General features: G+C 53.3%; 1 protein-coding gene across 1 annotated transcript in view; it reads right to left on the reverse strand.

Annotated features, from left to right (window-relative positions):
- The window catches only part of LOC117869899, a 64069-nt gene that overhangs the window by 27287 nt on the left and 15310 nt on the right, over window positions 1-21472 (reverse strand). The window contains exons 4-7 of the mRNA XM_034757002.1: window positions 5553-5669; window positions 4145-4297; window positions 3648-3788; window positions 2613-2808 (exon numbers count right to left, since the gene is read on the reverse strand). Of these exons, the coding sequence (XP_034612893.1) occupies window positions 2613-2808; window positions 3648-3788; window positions 4145-4297; window positions 5553-5669 (607 nt within the window). The remainder of the gene's footprint in view (window positions 1-2612; window positions 2809-3647; window positions 3789-4144; window positions 4298-5552; window positions 5670-21472) is intronic.

The following is a 21472-nucleotide window of genomic DNA, read 5'->3' on the forward strand; positions in this document are numbered from 1 at the left end:
GGAAGACCCAAACCGACATGGATGGACAGCACACAAAAGCAGGGCCGTCCCTAGACATTTTGGTGCCCTATGCAACCCACTGTGGGAGAGGGGGGCTGTCCCTGGCCCCAAGCCTCCGTGGGGGGGGGCTGTCCCCAGGCCTCTGCGGGGGCGGGGGCAGGAGCAGGCTTGGGGGCAGGGGGGAAACTGCCCCCCAGCACAAGCCAGGTCGTTCCACTTCCTGCCGCCTGGTGATTGCAGGGCAGGCCCGACCCCACACTCACAGGGTGGCAGGAAGTGGAGTGACCCAGACCCAGCCCACTCCACTCTGCTCCCCTGGCTCCCAGTTTTGGGACTTGGGGGTCCGGGGGGAACTGCTCCCCAGTACTCACCGGGACACAGCTCAGGGGAAGGGGTGGAGTGGGGGCGGGGCTAGGGTGGAGCAGGGGCAGGAAGAGGTGGGGTGGGGACGGAGCAGGGGCAGGGTCCATGGGGAAGAGGCAGAGCAGGGGTGGGGGCAGAGCAGGGGTGGAAAGAGGCGGTGCTGGGGCAAAGAAGGGGCAGGGGCTATGGGGAAGAGGCGGAGCAGGGGCGGGGGCAGATGGGGGGGGGAAGGGGGGGGGGGGGGGGGGAGCAGGGGCGGGGGCTATGGGGAAGAGGCGGAGCAGGGGCGGGGACAGCTTTCCTGGGTGGCTCAGCTGGGGGATCGGGCTGGCCACTGGAGCAATTTCCTTTTGCCCTACACAGCTGCGTAGTTTGCGCACAGGTAAGGACGGCCCTGCACAAAAGGCTCTGATTAATTGCGGCCCTGCTAAAGGGTAGTCTGAAACGGAGCAGGGGGACTCGGGGAGTGGGGCTAAGGCGAGACGGACGCGTTGCAGCACCCCAGAGCTTCCCGTGCGTCTGACCATGATACAGGCTCTCTGGGAATGTCTCCTTCTTATCACCAGGCCCCAGAATCCCACAGAACAACCCCACGGCTCCGCTACTGATCCCTGGCTCCAGCACGTGTTTCGTACCATGGCTCCTTTGACAGGTCCCAAAGCGTTTGCACCCCCGCTGGAGGCTGAACTGACGTTCTCCTGTGTTGCTCCCAGCCTGGGCGTGCCAAAATGGGAATTTTCTTAATGGTTTGTCTGAAGCCTGTGTGTGCCTCAGTTTACCCTGTGTGTTGCACCAGTATCTAGGTGGTGGGACAAGGGTGTGTGATTGTGCAGAGTTCCCTAGAGGGCAGGTGTGACTGTCATGTTCTCTAGCTGCCTGGGCCCAGACTCTGTATCCTGGCAACAGATGGCCGGGGCCCATCCTCGGCAAGTGCCAGCCAGAGGAGCTGGGAACAGAGGAAGGTGGAGGCCGGGTGACCCAGGATGGAGGAGGGGCACCTGGGTGTTACTGAGGGTGGGCTGCTGGAAGCTGAGTGGTTTCCTGGTTTGGGAATCGTGGGGGGGGGGCTCTGGGTCCCCCCGAGATCGACTTTGCTGAACCTTCCTGCTTACTGTGCTAACAAGCTCTGTTCTGCACTGTATTCCCGACAACTAATAACCCGTTTGTGTCACACGCTGGCTGAGGGTCACTGCTGACTGCGAAGTTGGGGTACATGGCCACTTTTGGGGGGGGTGGGTACGGCTTCCCCAGTATCCCATTCAGGGGCACTCCCTGCGGGGAGCTCGCGGTGTGAACAGGGGGCTGAGCGGGCCGAGGTCAGAGGCTGGCCCTGGTGACAGTCTGGCCCAAGGGGGTCACTGCAGGAGGGGCCTGTCTGAACTTTATTCCGATCCGTTCCAGAGCCCCCAGCCTGGTGCCCGGGACACGGTGCTGCCTAAGTCCCCACTGGGGTCGTTCTAAGCCTGATATCAGGGCACCGAACGGCTTCCATAGGAGGCAAGACTAAAAATATTGGGGCCGTTCAGCTTGGCAAAGAGACGACTCAGTGGGGATGCAACAGAGGGCTAGAAAATTATGCCATGCGATGGGGAAAGTGACTAGCCAACTGCTATTTCCCCTGTCTCACAGCACCAGAACCAGGGGTCACCCAATGAAACGAACAGGCAGCAGGTTTCATACAAAGAAGAGGCCGTGCTTTTTCCCACAATACACAATTAACCTGCGGAACTCATTGCCAGGGGATTTGGTGATGGGCAAAAATATAAGGGGGTTCAAAAGAAACTAGATAAATTCCTGGAGGATAGGTCCATCAATGGTTGTTAGCCAAGATGGTCAGGGGGACAGCCCCATGCTCTGGGTGTCCCTAAACCTCTGACTGCCAGAAGCCGGGAGGAGAAGTCAGGAGTGGGTCTGTCCTAAATTACTGTGTTCTGTGCACTGCTCCTGAAGTTCTGGTTGTGCCACTGTCGGGGACATGACACTGGACTAACTGTGGCTGGTCTTAAGTTCTTAACAGGCTTCTTGATGGCACCACCCAAGAGAATCACATTTTTCCCCATTTAAATAAATAAATCCAAAGAGTTTGGTCTCAGGTTTGTTTTATTCAGTGCAACAACATCAAGGGGATGTGAGTCCGTGCGGGAGCCGAGAACCCCTGCAGGGGAGAGGGCCTAACGCAGGCTGCAGGGTGGATTTGAGTGCAGTGTTGCCTGTTGCACTGGGTGGAGAATCAGGAGAGAAGTTTCAACAGGAGGAGCCCAGTGAGGGCCGGGAGGAGGAGCCCGGCTGGTCCCGGAGCCACACCCACCGTGCCGGAGGCCACTGTGCATTTGTTTGTGGTTAGATTCGAACTGATCCCTGCGACGGCTGACAAACCCACGTTTAGGTGGAGGCACATGGACTCGGAAACGCAGCCCTTCATGACCATCTGCGTTGGGCTTCCAACTGCATGGGAGAGGGGAGGGGAAGCAGGTGATTGTCAGGGGAGCAGCTCCATTCCTCTAGCTGGAGCAGGACACAACAGAATCCCCCTCCTCAGGGCCCCATCCAAACTCCCCTCCCCCTCAGCCTCCATCTACCCATTTGCTCTGCTCCCCACTGCCTGTCTGGCCCTGGATGGGCGCCCCCTCTGATGCAGACTCACTGTGTGTCCTTGACCAAGTCACTTGCAGCCCCAATCTAGAGCCCACTGACAATACCTGGATTGGATGAGGCCTGTATTAGACCAACAGTTCATCTACAAAGCAGCAACTCAGTGCTGGTGGTAGCGGTGGGATCTCTAAAACAGGTGGTTTTGTAGTGAGTTAAGGCAACATGATGGGACTGCACAAAACTAGGGTCAGTTCCCAGCCCTGCCACAGCCTTCCTATGTGACCTTGGGCGAGTCACGGCACTGCTCAGTGTCCCATCTCTTAAATGGGGAGAATGATCCCCACAGAGATTGCAGGCTCTTTAAAAACTATGAGTTTTTAGTGCCCAGCATAGGATGGGTCCCTTAACTTCGTTGTGGGTCTGTGCAGTGCCCGGTGTGACCGGGGCTCCCAGGACTAAATCAGTCCCTAGCTTAGAGACTAAACAACAGACAGGCAATGGATGGACAAGAACCAGAGGCAGAGGGAGGGGGAGACACTGGCCCAAGGTCACACTGGGGGCCAGCACTGGGAACAGAACCCAGGTGTCCTGATCTGCAGCTGATAACTTTACCTAGCAGCCCTCTCGCTTCTGCCCCACCAGGGGAAAACAGTGAAGGAAAAATAATCCGAGAATAAATGAAGAGAAGTTACCAATTGTTACAATCCCAATGGTATCAATACATTGGGTCTCGACTCCCGTACACTCTATGGTCTCTTCAAGGCAGTGTTCAGTGGTCAGAGCGAAGCAGCCAAGGCAGCTCCGGCCGTTGGGTTTGGTGTCAGCCGGGGGCACTGGGAAGAAGTGGAGCAAACGCAGTCAGCTCGGGGGACGCGCCCCAGGAGGTGTCGGGGCAGGGAGAGCAGCTGGGGGCTGCACAGCTCAGCCCTGGGCGCCCCCTGCAGGGGGAGCTGGAGCTCTGGGAATGTCAGGGGCAGCAGGGGCAGGGGGGAGGTTTGCAGCAGGGAGTGTTATTCCATGGGACGCCCCCTGCAGGGAGGGACGAGTATTCCCAGGGGCTCAGTACTACTTAATGGGGCGCCCCCTGCAAGGCGGGAGGATCAGTTTCAGGAAGTTAACGTGGGGTAGGTTCCGGGCATCAGGAGGTGCAGGGGGATCGAGGATAAGAGGCGGAGATGGGGAGATTTACGTGTAACATTGACTGTTCTGCAGGCGTCTCCCACGCAGCAGGTGATACTCGACCTTGATGTCACTTCATTCCCAAAATTCATAGAGATGGGACCGGCTTTACATTGGCTGGATGTCACGCAGCCCTTGAGAATGCTTTGGGTCTTAATTCCCACTGCACAGGAGGAAAAGACAGAGATTTATTCCCTTCCACTCCCACCCCAATGACACCCTCTTCACAACGACAGCCCTGTGCCATTAGCCTTCCTCTACCCTGGGGAAACTGAGGCACAGGGAGGGGAAGCAACTTACCCAAGGTCCCGCAGGGCTAGACAAAGTTATTCCAGCACCTAAATCCAGTGCTTAGATCCTCCAGCTCCCCACTCCGCTGCTGCCTAACCCTGGGGGCCCTGGATCTCCGCTCCATAAAGTCCTTTAGTTACCAAAGTTTATACCAGGGGGTACATGCAGGGCCACCAAAATCCTGACACCCAGGGTCCCGCTCACCCCTTAGCCACCCCACAGCAGGATTCACAAACTAAACGTTTCCCTACTGATATCACCTGCAGGGCCTGATCCAGGGGAAGCCCTCGGAGCACGCCCACCAGATCCGGCCCTGCACAAAGCCCAGCCAGGGAGGGTGTGTATGTGGGGTGGGGGGGGGCAGGGGGTTGCGTCCCATATACCCAAGAGACAATTGGACGTGGGGGAATCAGGTTCCAGGGAATGTTTAACTATTTCATACAATGTGGGGCGGCTTCAACAGGGGAGACCGAGAGACCCACCCTGAGGCCACAGGGCCAGACACGACCGTAGGAGGGTAGAGACCTGGGCTGAAGTCCCCAGCCTGATTCGGGCCGAGTGGGATTTGAACTTGACTCCCCCATGGCCTAGCTGAGCGCCCAGCTACTGGGGTCTTAGGGCAGCCCCTCCTCCACCGCTGTCATTGGCAAGGAAGGGCTGACCCGGTCCAGACTCCCTGATATTTACAATGGCTTTGCTACCAAAAATGTCTGAGACGCTTTCTTACAGCGAACTCGTTCTGTTCAGTTCATCGCAGCCATGTCCGGTTGGTGGTATTCTTCCTAGCACCTCTTCTTCTTCACACGGTCCGGGTGTCTGCCCGTATTGACACGGCACGGCAACCTGTCGCCAGGACAGTGTTTGAACTGGCCAAGCTGCAAACCCTGTGAATTTCCTGGGCCTTTCATTTGAGAACCGCTGCTTGCAATGCTGAGTTTAAGCCCCATTGGGAGGTAGCCCACAGGGTCTGGCATAGAACCCAGGAGTCCGGGCTCCCAGCCATTGCCTGTTTGAAGCCAGCCACCCCACTCCCATCCTATCCCAGGGGAACGTGTAGAACAGAACCCAGGAGTCCTGGCTCCCCAGCCTGTTCCCTGACCCAGGTTGTTAGGGTCCATCTCACCTACCTACTATGACTTCGGTAAGAACGAAGGCACAAGAGTCTTCCCCAGCGGCGCAGGTCTGCATGCTGCCCGTGCAGTTGTTCCCTGGTCCATCGCAAACCTCACACTGCAGACAGGACCCTGGAGAAGAAGAGAGAACATGAGGGTCTAGATTTGTCCCTTCCTTGCACCCTCACTTTCTCTTGAATTTTATTGGGGATCTGACCCCATTGACACCAATGGAGCTACAGTCCTTTAACCCCAGCTGGGGATCGTGCAGAAATACCTTTCATATTGTCTTGAGCTCATGTTAGTGAAATTCAGATCTGCTTTTCAGACAAACTCGTGGGGAAAATCCCCTTTAGGAATATCCTTGGCCTCTGGCCAGCTCTGAAACATGCCCAGTCAGGACACGGTTCTAGTGATCTAAAGAATAAATCTTTCCTCCCATTTCCAGCCCTCTCCTCCTCGGACGTTGGCACTCTGACACTCCTAGCTAAGCCCCCGTTATTCTGTGGCTGCTTTTCGGTTACGTTCAGTAACAGTTTTACCCGGCAGGCAGCTCTGACCTGTTAGGAGATCAGCCCCTATAGGAACAGGGCCCCACTCACCCATCGCCAGGAGAGCAGCGAGGATGCAGATGGCAAGAGAAGCCCCCATGGTGATGGGGAAGCAGTAGATTGGTGCTGGGGTTTCGGATGCAGCCAATTCTCTGGCCGGGGGATTGATCACAGATGGGCTGAACTGAGATCAGAAGAGAGATTGAACATGTATGATCCAGTCGACAGGGTTGTGGAACCACTGAGCCCTTTGCCACAGTTCTGAGGTAGTCCCACGTCTGACCCCTTCGTGGCTGGTATGTTCATGGCACCCACACAGATAAGTCAGAGAGAAACCTGAAATGCTCCTGCTGGAAGGTTGCAGCATAAGGTGACCCTGTCTCTGGGCATCCAGAACAATCACCCACAAGCACACAAACAAGAGAGACAAAGCAGGCTGCTCCCTAAACAGTGGGAAACAAAGCAGGCAGCTCCCCATGGCAGTAAGAGACAACTCAGCCCAGGTTGTTCTAGGCTGGTTCTCTGCAGGCTGCCTCTGGTCCCACGCTTCCCTGCAGAGCCCCCAAGACTGCCAGCAGAACCAGGAAGCCCCCCTCCCTCCCCCCTTAAAGTGATAGCGTGCCATTGCAAACAGTCCTCAATATAAAACATCCATTAACAGTTATATGGTGGAGGAGTGGGGCTGGGAGCCAGGACTCCTGGGTTCTATCCTTAGCTCTGGGAGGAGAGTGGGGTCTAGTGGATAGAGCAGGAGGGACAGGGAGCCAGGACTCCTGGGTTCTGCCGGCAGTTTCAGGAGGAGAGTAGGGTCTAGTGGGTTAAAGTAGGGTAACTGGGAGCCAGGACTCCCCGATTCTATCCCTGGCTGCAGAAGGGGAGTAGGGTCTTGTGGTTAGAGCACAAGCAGATCAGAGGGTATCACTTACCAAATGCTCCTTAGAGTAAACTTTGCCTGGGTGAAGTCAGTGGCTAATTCTGCAGAGTGGAAAAGCTGTGCCCGTCTCTCCCTGTTTCCTCTAACACCGGGGCTGTTCCTGGCTCGCTTTCTCTTTTTATAGAAGGGCTCAGGTACCTGCTGTGATGCAATATAGAAACTTTAACGGATCTGCACGCTTTAGAGTCTGTACGTTCCTGGTGCCTTCGCCAGCCCTGCACGTTGGACGTCTGTGCACATTGACAAATTCTCCTCCGTTCCTGCTGGGAAATCAAATTAGGGGAATGAGTGAAAGCAACTCCCCTTGGAAGGCTTGGGGTGACGACGAGGGATAGCCAATCACATGCCTGCAGGAATCCTGGGTTCTGTTCCTGATGACATCTAGATTAAGGGCAGGACTCCTGCGTCCTACTCCTGTCCTTGGGGAAGCGGGATCCAGTGGTTAGGGAAGTGGGGGTGGGAGCCAGGAAGCCTGGGTTCTATAGAGTGGAAAGTGGGGCACAGTTGAGTAGGAGTGCGTGGGCCTTGGAAATCTGGGTTTCATAAGGACATGGGGTCTAGTGGGTTAATGCAGGAGGAAGGGGGCCTGCAGGTCAGGACTCCTGGGTTCCATTGAGAAGGGAGTGGGGGTCTAGTAGTTAAAACTGGTTGTCAGGACTCCTGGGTTCTCTCCCCAGCTCTGGGGCGGGAGTAGGGGCTAATGGGTTAGAGCGGGGAGCTAGGAGCAAGGACTCTGGGGTCCTGTTCTCAGCAGGGAGCAGGGTTTTGTGGGTTTGACTCTCAATCTTTCCAGACGACTGTTCCCCTTGCAGGACTCTGATTTGTTTTGCGTACCCCCAAGTTTCCCCTCACTTAAAAACGACTTGCTCACAAAATCAGCCATAAAAATACCGAAGCGTCACAGCCGCACTATTACTGACAAATTGCTGACCTTCTCATTTTTACCATATAAATATAAATACTGCACTTGCATTTCATTGGATAGTCTAGAGAGCAGTATGAACAAGTCAGTCTCTTATGAAATGTTAGTTCGTACTGACTTCGCTAATGCTTTTTATGTGGCCTATTGTAAAACTAGGCAAATGTCTAGATGAGCTGATGGCCCCCCTGGAAGACCTCCACATACCCCCAGGGGTACACAGCTCCTTGGTTGAGAATAACTGGATTAGAGAAAAGTCAGCAATTTTTCAGTCAAAATGGGCTGTGACTTTCATTTTTTTATTTCTGCTTTTGTAAGCAAGTTGTTTTTTAAGTGAGGGTACACAAGAGAAATCAGACTCCGGACAGGGGTACAGTCGTCTGGAAAGGTTGAGAGCCACTGGGTTAGATCGGGGCTTCGACCCAGGACTCCTGGCTTCTCTTCCCAGCCCCAGCAATCACTCCATGTCCTTTGTTAAATCACAGGACCCGTCTCTCCTTTTCATTGTAAACATTATAACAATATTGCCAGCCTCCACCAGATCTCGTAATCGTAATAACCTTTGCAGGGTTCTTGGTACCTTGCAGTGCTGGGCATGGGGAGGGCTAAAGCGCTGAGGGTGTTTTTGTTCTTTTCCCTCCTTTGTTCCATTGACACTCACGTTCAGCCCCGTTTAAACACAGAGTGGAAGAGAGGGAGCTGGGCATGAAGAAGAGCTAGGGACACCATCCCTGCCCGTCCTGGCTAATAGCCATTGATGGACCTGTCCTCCATGAATTTATCTAGCTCCCTTTTGAATCCCGTTATAGTATTGGCCTTCACAACACCCTCTGGCAAGGAGTTCCAGAGGTTGACAGTGCGTTGTGTGAAGAAATACTTTCTTGTGTTTGTTTTAAACCTGCGACCTATTAATTTCATTTGGTGGTGCCTTGTTCTTGTGTTATGAGAAGGAGTAAATAATACGTCCTTATTTACTTTCTCCACACCACTCATGATTTTATAGACCTCTATCATATCCCCCCTTAGTCGTCTCTTTTCCAAGCTGAAAAGTCCCAGTCTCTTTAATCTCTCCTCATACGGAAGCCATTCCAGACCCCTAATCATTTTTGTTGCCCTTCTCTGAACCTTTTCCAACTCCAATATATCTTTTTTGATGCGACCACATCTGCACACAGTATTCGAGGTGTGGGCGTACCATGGATTTATATAGAGGCAATAGGATATTTTCTGTCTTATTATTTATCCCTTTCTTGATGATTCCCAACATTCTGTTCGTTTTTTTGACGGCTGCTGCCCATTGAGTGGATGATTTCAGAGAACTGTCCACAATGACTGCAAGATCTCTTTCTTGAGTGGTAACAGCTAATTTAGACCCCATCATTGTTTGATGGCCTCATGTCCCATTCCCTGCCCCTCTGTGCCAGCTGGTCCCCCCATCCTGGGGTCAGATGAGAGTCGGTGCCCCTATAGGAGAACATAAGAATGGCCATACTGGGTCAGACCAATGATCCATCAAGCCCAGTATCCTGTCTTCCGACAGTGGCCAATGCCAGGTGCCCCAGAGGGAATGAACAGAACAGGGAATCATCAAGTGATCCATCCCCTGTCACCCATTCCCAGCTCCAGCAAACAGAGGCTAGGGACACCATCCCTGCCCATCCTGGCTAATAGCCACTGATGGACCTATCCTGCATGAACTTATCTAGTTCTTTTTTTAACCCTGTTATAGTCTTGGCCTTCACAACATTCGCTGGCAAGGAGTTCCACAGGTTGACCGTGCATTGTGTGAAAAAATACTTCCTTTTGTTTGTGTTAAACCTGCTGCCTATTCATTTCATTTGGTGACCCCTAGTTCTTGTGTTATGAGAAGGAGTAAACAACACTTCCTTATTCACTATCACCGCACCCTTCAACATTTTAGAGACCTCTATCATATCCCCTCTTAGTTGTCTCTTTTCCAAGCTGAACAGTCCCAGTTTTTTTAATCTCTCCTCATACGGAAGCCGTTCCATCCCTCTCTTCATTTTTGTTGCTCTTCTCTGTACATTTTCTAATTCCAATAGATCTTTTTCCAGATTGGGTGACCAGATCTGCACACAGTATTCAAGGTCTGGGCATACCATGGATTTATACAGAGGCAATATGATATTTTCTGTCTTATTATCTATCCCTTTCCTAATGATTCACAACATTCTGTTTCCTTTTTTGATTGTCGCTGCACATTGAGTGGATGTGTTCAGAGAACTGTCCACAATGGCTCCAAGATCTTTCTTGAGTGGTAACAGCTAATTTAGACCCCATCATTTCGTATGTATAGCTGGGATCATATTTTCCAATAGGCATTACTTTGCATTTACTTTCCTTTATCAGTTTTGGAGCCTTCATACAAGAACTAATAACTTTAACTGGTAAATAAAATTCATGTAGAATATTTGCTCAATATCATTATCCTTACGTCGTCACACCAATCCCCCTCAAACACCCAAATACTTGGTTATTTTCATGTATATTACCTTTTGGAAAATTATAAGCAAGCAAATATACGCACTTTTAATTATTATATCTCAATTCTCATGAAAAAGTTATGAAGTAAAGCAGTTGAGTTTTCCCGCAAACATTCTTCTAAAACATGGAATAACTAATGAATTAGAGAAGTTTGTTCTGGCACTAGTTTAAAAAAAAGGAAAAACAAAAAGCTTTAAAAGTGATAATTGGAAAGAAATGATTACAATAGATTGGCCAACACGGGTTTTCCATCCGCTCTACAACATTGGAAGGTGTATTTCCAGTAGATAACAATGTTATTGCCTTTTTCCGGTGGCGATGTGTTTTCTTTTCTTATGAAGTTACTCAGTAACTAGAAATAAAGTCTTAAACATTGTAATCTATGTATACAATGGATCTGATAATTCCCCAGCACAAATGAAACACCCTCCTGTTCAAGGAACTCAAGGAGTAAAGATTCAAAACAACAAATTGATAAATTGAACTTGTATTTACAAAGGGCTGAAATAAAAGCCGGTTTTAGCCTCTGGAAGCTGTTCAGTTTTATAATGTCCTATAGGAATCCGGAGTATGTCTCTACAGTGACCCAGCTGGACGATTCTCAACGTGCCTTAAGGAAAATACAATCTGACACGAGACGTCTTAAATGTTATCAAGAAATTTTGCCCTTTAAGCAATGTCATATCTAGGGCACACTCAGATATTAAAGAAGTTGGGAAAGAGACCTGTTCCCAGGCTGTAACAACCTGGTACGATTAAGAACCATCCAGGAACTGTGAAAAAGTCCCAGGGTCCCTAGAATAACTTCAGAAAGCAAACATTTGTATTTGCTGATGGAGACGCCGAGGTACAGACAATAACACCCTCTGGTTTCCATCAGGAGCGACTGAAACGTCTCAGGGCAGCACCGACGGTGACACTGGAAATAAAACTGCCCGGCTTTGTGGGGGAGACTCCTGGAGCTCAGCACTCACCAGGTCCCTTCTCTGGGCCAAGGCTGCCCAGAACCTGCCCTCCCCTGGCTCCCATCCCACCCGCGGGGACCGAGGAGCTATTTCCCCACAGGAAGGGCTTTGAGTGCCCGCTGGTGCCGGGACTGCGAGCGCTGCTGCTGGCTGCAGGGGCTGGAGGGGGTGCCCAGGCTCTCAGCCGCCCAGCCGGAGGGGGCATGTGGGGATCTCGTTATACCCGCTCTGCTCAGGGTGGGGGCGGACAGAGCCACGCAGACAGCTCCCCCCTCCCTCTCCTGGCCACGGAGCAGCCCACACAGCCGGGGATTTACATTTCCCGCCATGGGCCGCGCGTGAACCCCTCATTCGGGGATGTTATCACTCAGCCCCGCCCGTTCCTCCTAAGGTCCTGCCCCTGCCCTGCCCCTTCTGTCCCCACCCTCTCCAGCCCTGAGCCCCCCACCGCAGCTGGAGGACCCCACCCCAGCTGCCCTGAGTGCCGGCTCACCAACCAGCCCAGGCCACAGGCTGCCCTGAGTATGGTTTTCGACTGGAACGTCTGGTCAAAAAGGGACCCTGGCGGCTCTGGTCAGCACCACCTACCGGGCCGTTAAAAGTCCGGTCAGCAGCGCAGCGGGGCTAAGGCAGGCTAGTCCCTGCCTGTCCTTGCTCTGCACTGCACCCGGGAAGCAGAAAGCAGGTCTGGCCCCTAGGTGGGGCGGCCTGGGGCTCCGCACGCTGCCACCCCCCTGAGCCCCAATCCCCTGCCTTAGCCCTGAGCCCCCCCAACACAGAGCCCCCTCCTGCACCCCAACCCCCTCATTCCCAGCCCCACCCCAGAGCCCCCAGCTGGAGCCCTCACCCCCTCCCACACCCCAATTCCTTGCCTGAGCCTGGAGCCCCCTCCCACACCCTGAACCCCTCGGCCCCACCCCCCCAGCCTGGATGCTCCTCCTGCACCCCAACCCCCCCATCCCCAGCCTGTTCCTGCAGCGTAACTCCCCCCCAGACCCTGCACCCCACACCCTGAGCCCCAGGACGAGAATGCAGAAAAAGAGTGAAAAACGGGGTGGGGGGGGAGATAAGAGAGAATGTTCCCCCCCCCCCCGAGAGGAATTTGAAGCTGAGCACCGGGCCCCACTAACTCTAAATCCCCCACTGCGCAGTAGGGTGACGATACACCCCCGTTCTCCGGGGCCAGTTCCCAGGCGAGGTCCTGTGTCCCTGGACAAACACCGTCCCCAGGAGAGTCACGTTGGCGCTATCTCAATGTATCAAGAACTTGCTTCGCTACAGCCCTAAAACACCTCCGTGCCTGGGGAAAGCACACAGCTGCGTGGAGAGATTTGAAGTGTCTGCTTCTAAAGCCAGCTCCATTCAGATCTGAGACGGACGCAGCAGTCGAGTTACTGCAGGGGAAATGACCGAATGTGACCATTGGCGAGGAGGCGCTGTTGGATGGAGTCCCTCGGTTAAAGGAGTTTGTGATGGTGGGAAACTGTGTGGCTGGAATGACCCCACTACAGCGATCACAGTACGTGGCCAATGGGATGAAGCAATCAGACATCTCAGGCAATCCTCAGTGTCACACGCAGAATGTAGCCTCTGCCCGCCTGGCCGTAATGCTTCAGTGCAGAGGGTGTTTTCTGCCCTGAATGACTCTGTGCCCAGCAGAACAATCCGGATCCAAGGCTGAAATGCCGGAAAGCCATTCTCAGGGCCTGGACAAACTGCACTTTGCCCCGTCTTGAGTTCTTCAACCAACCGAGCAAGAACATTACAGTTCCAGAACAGATGCTTTCATCAGAGAAATGCAGCTATTAATCCAGCCAGCTGCCCCAGTGCTGCCAGCATCGGGAACACCGGTGAGTACAATTTCTTGTGTGTGTCCAGGGGTGGGAGTTCTCCATTTATAGAGGATTTCTGTCCCCTAGACATTTTGGGGGAGCTGTGAAAAATTAAGAGGGACTTTTTTTGAATTACTGTCCATATAAACTGTATAAAATCATTTTGTCTGTAGTTTTTCAATGCACCACTAGGCGGTGAATGTCATTTCTGTTAATGACCATTTCAATGATTTACTCCTGGGGGAATTCTGCACCAAAAAATTAAAAGTTCTGCGCACAATATAGTAAACTTCTTTAAAATTCTGCATAGGTTATCTGTCAAAAGAACACAGTATAATCCCACCAGTTTCAATTATTCTGGTAATTTATTTCAAAATACCTGTCAACAAGTAAGTCTGAAAAAGTACAGACAACGAAAAAGATTCGGGAAATGTTCTTTGACAAATAGATTTCTTACTAGGCACATTACTAGCACTCTGAGTGATCATTCATTTAAACTACAATACAGAACCGTATTTCCTGCACCCCTCAGAAGCAGTGCAAAGGCTGTGGGGAGTCCGGGGTAATGGAGGAGCTGAGGGAGAGGGAAGGAGCTTGGGAGTGAACATGAAGGGTTGTTAGGTGCGGCCGGGAGAAGTATGGAACAGGTTTTTTCGGGGAGGGGCAGGGATTGTTAGGGAGTTGAGGAGCCTGCCTCATGCAGACCCTGGCTGACTCCTGGCCTTTCCCTTTCAGTCAGGCACATCTGCCAATGGCCACACATGTACCTAAACCCCCTTCCCCATCCCTATGTATCTCTTCACCCCCATTCAGCCACCCCCTCCCTGGCAACTGATGGCCGGGGCCTAGTCTCTGCACGAGGCAGCTGGAGAACAAAAATTCACGGGAGCTGAGAACTCCTGCAGAGGGAAGGGGAGAGGGGCTAACGCAGGCTGCAGGGGTGTATTTCAGTGCGGCAGCGCCGTTGCACCGGGTGGGGAATCAGGAGAGAAGTGTCAGCAGGAGGAGCCCAGCGAGGGCTGGGAGGAGGAGCCCAGCTGCTCCTGGTGCCACGCCTGCAGCGTGGGAGGTTGTGCTTGCTGGAGCCGCGTCTCTTGCACCGGGGGTCGTGGCTGCTGGAGGCACGCCTGCCGCACCGGAGGCCACTGTGCAGTTGGCCAGGACTAGATTTAAACCGATCCCTCCGATGGTCCTCGAACCCACTTCGAAGTGGGTGCACACGGACTCGGAAACGCACCCCTTCATGACCATTGGCATTAGACTTCCATTTGCGTGTTTGGGGGAAAGCTGGTGATTGTCAGGGGAACAGCTTCACTCCTCCAGCTGGACTAAGACACAACAGCCTCCCCCTCTTCAGGGTCCCACCAAACTCTTCCACAGCCTCCATCTCCCCATCTGCTCTGCTTCCCCCCCTCCCAGCCTGTCTGGGCCTGGATGGCCTCCTGCTCCTCCTCTGCTCTGACGCAGACTCATTGTGTGACTGTAAACAAGTCACTTGCAGCCCTGATCTAGAGCCCACTAACAGCACCTGGATGGGATCAGGCCTGTATTAGCCCCATGGCTCATCTACAAAGCAGCAGCTCAGTGCTGGTGGCAGTAGTGGGATCTCTAAGCAGGGCGGCTTTGTAGTGAATTAAGGCACCATGATGAGACGCCGCAAAACTAAGTTCAGATCCCAGCTCTTCCATAGCCTTCCTGTGTCACCTTGGGCAAGTCACAGCACTGCTCCATGCCTCAGTTTCCCCACCTTTAAAATGGGGAGAATGAGCCTTGATTTGCCTGCTTAGATTGCAGGCTCTTTGGGGGCAGGGACTGTATCTCACTGGGAGCCCTTCAGCATCTGGCAGAAGAGGGGACCCGATCTCAGTCAAAGGTCTGTGCAGCACCCAGCACAAGAAGGGACCCAAATCTTGGTCAGGGGTCTGTCCAGTGCCTGGCACAACAGTGGTTCCCAGGACTAAGCCAGGCCCTACCACAAAGAGTCTACAGACTGAACTATTGTCAGGCAATGGATGGAGGAGAACCAGAGGCACAGGGAGGGGAAGACACTGGCCCAAGGTCCCACTGGAGGCCAGCGCTGAGAACAGAACCAAGGTGTCCTGATCTGCAGCCGAAAACTTTACCTAGCAGCCCCCACCCAGCGTCTCGCTTCTCCCCTATGCGGGAGAGGGAAATCAAAGGAAAAATAACCCCAGAATAAATGAACAGAAGTTACCAATCATTGAAGTCCCAGCACTATCAATACATCGGGTATCAGCTCCAGTACACATTATGGTTTGCTCATTGCACTGACCAGCATTCATCACATAGCAGCCAGGGCAGCTCCGGCCGTTGGGTTTGGTGTCAGCCGGGGGCACTGGGAAGAAGTGGAGCAAACGCAGTCAGGTCGAGGGACGAGCCCCAGACAGCGTCGGGGCAGGGAGAGCAGCTGGGGGCTGCACAGCTCAGCCCTGGGTGCCCCCTGCAGGGGGAGCTGTAGCTCTGGGGACGCTGGGGGCAGCAGGGGCAGGGGAGAGGTTTGCAGCAGGGAGCCCTGGACCCTGCCACAGGTGGGGTCAGCTGGGTTCACACCTGGGGGAGCCTAGAGCCCCACCCACTAAACTCCACCCAGCCAGGGACTCAGTGTTATTCCCTGGGGAGCCCCCTGCAGGGCGGGAGGACCAGTCTCAGGAAGTTTCCGTAGGGTAGGTTCCAGGCAGCAGGAGGCAAGGGGGCTGGGGGAGGAGAGGTGGAAATGGGGAAATGTACCTGAAGTAGGGGCAGGGCAGCGTGCAGGCGTCCCCCTGGCAGCAGGTGAAGTTCATCCTTGTCATTCTGTACCCAAAATTCACAGAGATGGGACTGCATTTACACTCGCTTGATATTGTACAGTCCGTGAGAATGATCTCCCTCTGCACAGGAGGAGAAGTCTGAGATTTGTTCCCCTTCCACTCCCACCTCATCACTGTCCTCTTCAGAACAACAGCCCTGTGCCATTAGCCTTCCTCTACCCATGGGGAAACTGAGGCATGCAGAGGGGACATGACTCAGCCATGCAATGCTGAGTCTAAGCCCCATTGGGAGGTAGCCCATAGGGTCTGGCATAGAACCCAGGAGTCCTGGCTCCCAGCCATTGCCTGTTTGAACCCAGCCACCCCAGTCCCGTCCCAGAGGAAGGTATAGAACAGAACCCAGGAGTCCTGGCTCCCCAGCCTGCTCCCTGACCCAGGTTGGTTAGGGTCCATCTCACCTACCCAGTATGCTGTCAGTAAGAAAGATGGCACAAGAGTCTTGCCCAGCGGCGCAGGTCTGTATACTGCCCGTGCACCTGTTTCCTGCTCCAGCGCAAACCTCACACTGCAGACAGGTCCCTGGAGAAGGAGAGAGAACATGGGGGTCTAGATTCATCCCTCCCTTGCCCCCTCACTTTCTCTTGAATTTAACTGACCCCAGCTGCGGATCTTGCCCTATTGACACCATTGGAGCAACAGCGCATTGACCCCAACTGGGAATCATGATGTAGAAATGCCTTTTATATTGTCTTGAGCTCATGTTAGTGAAATTCAGATCTGCTGCCTTTCAGACAAAGTCGTGGGGAAAATCCCCTTTCAGGAATATCCTTGGTCGCTGGCCAACTCTGAAACAATGTCCAGTCAGGACTCGGTTCTAGTGATTTAAACTGTAAATATTTCCTCCCATTTCCAGAATTGTTTCACTCGCTCTCACGTGCTGCTCCCTACGGCAGTGAGAGACAAATCACCCCACCTTGTTCTAGGCTGGTTCTTTGCAGACTGCCAGTGGTCCCACACTTCCCTGGAGAGCCCGCAAGACTGCCAGCAGGACCAGGAAACCCCAGCCCCCCAAGTCACCCACTCTTAAAGCGATAGCTTGCCATTGCAAACAGTCCTCAATATAGAACATCCAATAACATGATTAGGGTTGAGGAGTGGGGCTGGAAGCCAGGACTCCTGGGTTCTCTTCCCAGTTCCAGGAGGGGAGTGGGGTCTTGTGGGTTAAAGCAGGGTGCCTGGGAGACAGGACACTCAGGTTATTTTCTTGGCTTCAGAAGGAGAATTGTGTCTAGTTCTTAGAGTGGATGGGAGGGCTCGCACCCTGGACTCCGTGCTTCTATTCCTGGCTCCAAAAATGGAGTGGTTAGAGCAGGGGGGCTTGGAGCTCAGATTCCCAGGTTGTATCCTTGGCTTCAGAAAAGGAGTGATGTCTAGTGGTCAAAGCACCAACAGAGCAGAGGGTATCACTTACCAACTGCTCCATTGAGTAAAGAGTCTCTGGGGTGAAGTCGGTGGCTAATTCTGCACCCATCTCTGGCTGTTTCCGTCACACCGGGGCTGTGTCTGTCTCTCTCCCTGGTTTTGGTAGAAGGCTCATGTACCTGCTGTGCTGCGATACAGAAATGTGTACGGATTTGCTGCTTCATCGGGTAGAGTCTATGAGGGGACGTCTTCACTAGCAACGTTCACACGCTGCCCGTGCTTTAACGTGGCTTGTGTCGTCGCGGCGCAGCACTTGGAGAGAGCTCTCCCAGCGCTATAAAAACCGCACCTCCACGAGGGGAAACTTGCAGCGCTCGGGGGGGGGTGTTTTTTCACACCCCCGAGCGAGAAAGTGGCAGTGCTGTAAAGTGCCAGTGTTCACAAGCCGTAAGTTTCTATTCGCATCGCTGGCCCCACCCACCCGTCGGGTACAATGACAAACTCTCCTCCCTTCCTGCCAGGAAATCGAATTAGAGGAATGAATGAAACCAGCTCCCCTTGGAAGGCTTGGGGTGGCAACGTGGGGCAGCGGGTCACAAGGGACAGGGCGGCAGGATTCCTGGATTCTGTTCCTGGTGCCATGTAGATTAAGGGCAGGACTGTTGGGTCCCGCTCCTATCCTTGGGCTGTTACATTGCAGGAAAGATCTGGACAATTTCGAGAAAGTCCAGAGAAGAGTAATAAAAATGATGAAAGGTCTAGAAAACATGAGCTATAAGGGAAGATTATAAAAAGTGGGTTTGTTTAGTCTGGAGAAGAGAAGACCGAGAGGGGAAATGATAACAGTTTTCAAGTACGTAAAAGGTTGTTACAAGGAGGAGGGAGAAAAAGTTTTCTTAACCTCTGAGAACAGGACAAGAAGCAATGGACTTAAATTGCAGCAAGGGCGGTTTAGGTTGGACATTAGGAAAAACTTCCTAACTGTCAGGGTGGTTAAGCACTTGAATAAATTGCCTAGGGAGGTTGTGGAATCTCCATCATTGGGGATTTTTAAGAGCAGGTTGGACAAACACCTGTCAGGGATGGTCTAGATAATACTTAGTCCTGCCTTAAGTGCAGGGGACTGGACTAGATGACCCCAAGGTCCCTTCCACTTCTATGATTCTATGAGAAGCGGGATCCAGTGGTGAGAGAAGTGGGGGTGGGAGCCAGGATTCCTGGGTTCTATAGTGTGGAAAGTGGGACAGAGGAGAGTAGGGTTGGGGGGGCCTTGGAAATCTGGATTCCTGGGTTTCATAAGGACTTGGGGCCTAGTTAATGCAGGAGGAAGAGGGCTCGCAGATCAGGACTCTGGGTTCGATTGATGAGAGAGTGCGGCCTAGTAGTTAAATCTGGTTGCCAGGATTCCTGCATTCTCTCATAGCTCAGGGTAAGGTAGGGAGTCAAGTGGTTTAGAGGTGACAGACAAGGAGCCAGGACTCCTGGGTTCTCTTCCCAGCTCCACCCATCACTCTGTGTCATTGGGAAAGTCACAGGGCCTGTCTCTCCTTCTCATTTTATATGTTAGAACAATATTGCCAACCTCCACCAGCTCTCGTAATAACCTTCGCAAAGTTCTTGGTACCTCAAAGTGCTGGGCCTGGGGAGGGCTAAGCCCCGTTTAAATGCAGAGTGGAACGGCGGGACCTGGGCATGAAGAAGAACCAGGGCCCTCTAATGCAGTTGAGATTCTACCATTCTGGTAAAATCATTCCTGGGGCTTCCATCAATGACCTTGACAACAGCGCTGGTTTCAAGCTGGTTGTAATTTGGGCTTATTCTCTGTGTCTCTTTCTCCTGTCCGTCAGCCCCAGCTCCCTCACACTGTCATAAATGTTATGCAAGAGTAGAGCTGGATTCCCGCCCCCAACCCTGAGGAAATGTCAGATTTTATCAGAAAAAAAAATAACCGTGAAAACCTCCAAAATCTGAAACAAAACTTTTGGCAGGAAATTGCAGGCAAAAGAAATTCAGCCCAAAATGAAAATTATTCAAGCTGAAAATACAAAATAATGTTGGTTGAAAAGCGCTAAAACCTGGAAACGTTTTGGCTACAAACTGAACCATTATTGGTGTAAACATGAATAATTTTCTACCTAAACCCAGAAATGGTTTGAGCCCAAACTGTCAAAACGGAAACAGTTTTCAGCAAAAAAAAAAAAAAAACAGGTGGAAAATGTATTGGTTTGGGCTGAAATCTGAACAAGTTTTTGGCCAGAAACTGTCAAAAACAAACCAATTTTTAACCAAAAAAACTCAAATGAAGAGAACATGGCCAAAAACTGGGGAAAAAACATAATTTTGGTGGAGGGGGGTTGACAAAAATGGAAAAAATTGGAGGAAAGCAGGTCCCTGCTGTGAAATTTTTTGAGTTGAAAAACCTGATTTTCCATTAAAAAAAAAAACAAATTGTGATGGGAAATTTCCTCACAGCTCCACGTGGAAGTGCCGGGGGCTGTGGCCCCTCACTGACACGTGGCACAGGGGGGTGGGGGGTGGCCCTCTCCCAGTACTAAAATAAAGGGGAAGGGTCGAAGACAAAGCAGGATGCTGAGACTGACAGGCCCCGGGGCCAATGGGGAGAGGCCAGCGCTCAGGTCAGCCTGATTGACAGGGCGGGCAGGCCAGTGAGGGAGTCAGGAGTCCGGGTCCTATCCTCTGTGTGAGCTGGGGCTGGCTGAGGCAGGGTAGGGCAGAGTTAAGGGGAGAGCAGCAGCCCGAGCTGGGCTGGGGGCAGAGAAGGGGGAGCCGGGAGCTGGAGCAGCGCAGACCAGCCATGCCGATGGGGAGCCAGGTCCCAGCTGCAGAGGGAGCTGCGGGTGCGAAGCTGAAACAGCAGACACCAGCCCTGCCACACATGCCACTGGTGCCGAGCGCAGCGAGCAGCTGGGGAGAGCTGGGGGTGGGGGGCTGGACAGAGGGCCCAATGCAGGGAAAAGTCACCTGGCACGAGGCCTGGCAGACCGGACTTGATCCTGACCACAAGTACCGACACTGGGGAGAAGGGTCCTGCCCCCTAGTGCCTGAGGGCCTTGTCCAAGGCCCCATACAGGCACTGGGTTGCAGAGAGAGGCAGCAGGTCCAGACCCAACCTTCCCTATGATGAGTGGCTGACACTGCAGTCTGCCCCAGGGAGTGGGGCTAGATGGTGACTGGCAGTAGCCTTATACTGAGGTGAGGTGGGGTTAGTGGGTGGGGGTTCCCCAGGGAGGGGAGACCCCGAGACTGAGGGATGTACTGCCAGGGGGCAGCACCCCAGATAACGGGGCATTGGAGTCCTAGGAGGGACACGTGGGCCAACAGCAGCGGGACACCAGCCTGCAGAGGGCGCTCCGGGGGCTGGAAATGCTAATTCCCAGAGACGACCAGCAGGAGGCGCCGCGGGGTGAGTCCCGCATTGCTACAGGGGCCAAATACAAACCAGCGTCGGCAGTTAACACAAGAGCATGAAGGTCAGACCCACCCTGAGCACAAAGGTCAGTGGCCAGGAGTGCTAAGATGTCACTCTACCATCGCAGACGACGGGAACGATGGATGCTCGCAGGCCCAGCAGGACAGGAGGCAACAGGACCACGGACAGGTAGCTGCTCTTTCCCTGGCTGGACTTCCTCGTGAAAACGGGGCTCCGAACAGCTACGTCGGCCTTCTCTCACTCTGGTCTTCTTTCCCCACGTCGCCCTGTGCGTGTGTACGTGCTCCGGAAGGACCCCCCCACTTCACTTCCAAACTACTGTCCTCTGCGGTGACGCTGGGGAGATGGATCCGAGACCTGCTCACACCCTGGGCTGGGCCTCGCTGTGGTCAGACGCAGCAGCAGGGCTACGGGCACTGTGCTGTGGGGAAGGAGGGAGGGTGTGACAGTCACCGGACCCTCAGTCCTTTCTGCATGGATCCCAGGACTCCTGGCTCCCAGAGCTCCCCACTTCAACCTACCTCCCAGAGCCGGGGATAGAACCCAGGAGTCCTGGCTCCCAGCCCCCGTCGGAGGCTGAACTGA

This window comes from Trachemys scripta, chromosome 24 (genome assembly GCF_013100865.1).
Source record: "Trachemys scripta elegans isolate TJP31775 chromosome 24, CAS_Tse_1.0, whole genome shotgun sequence".
Classification (NCBI taxonomy): Eukaryota; Metazoa; Chordata; order Testudines; family Emydidae; genus Trachemys; species Trachemys scripta.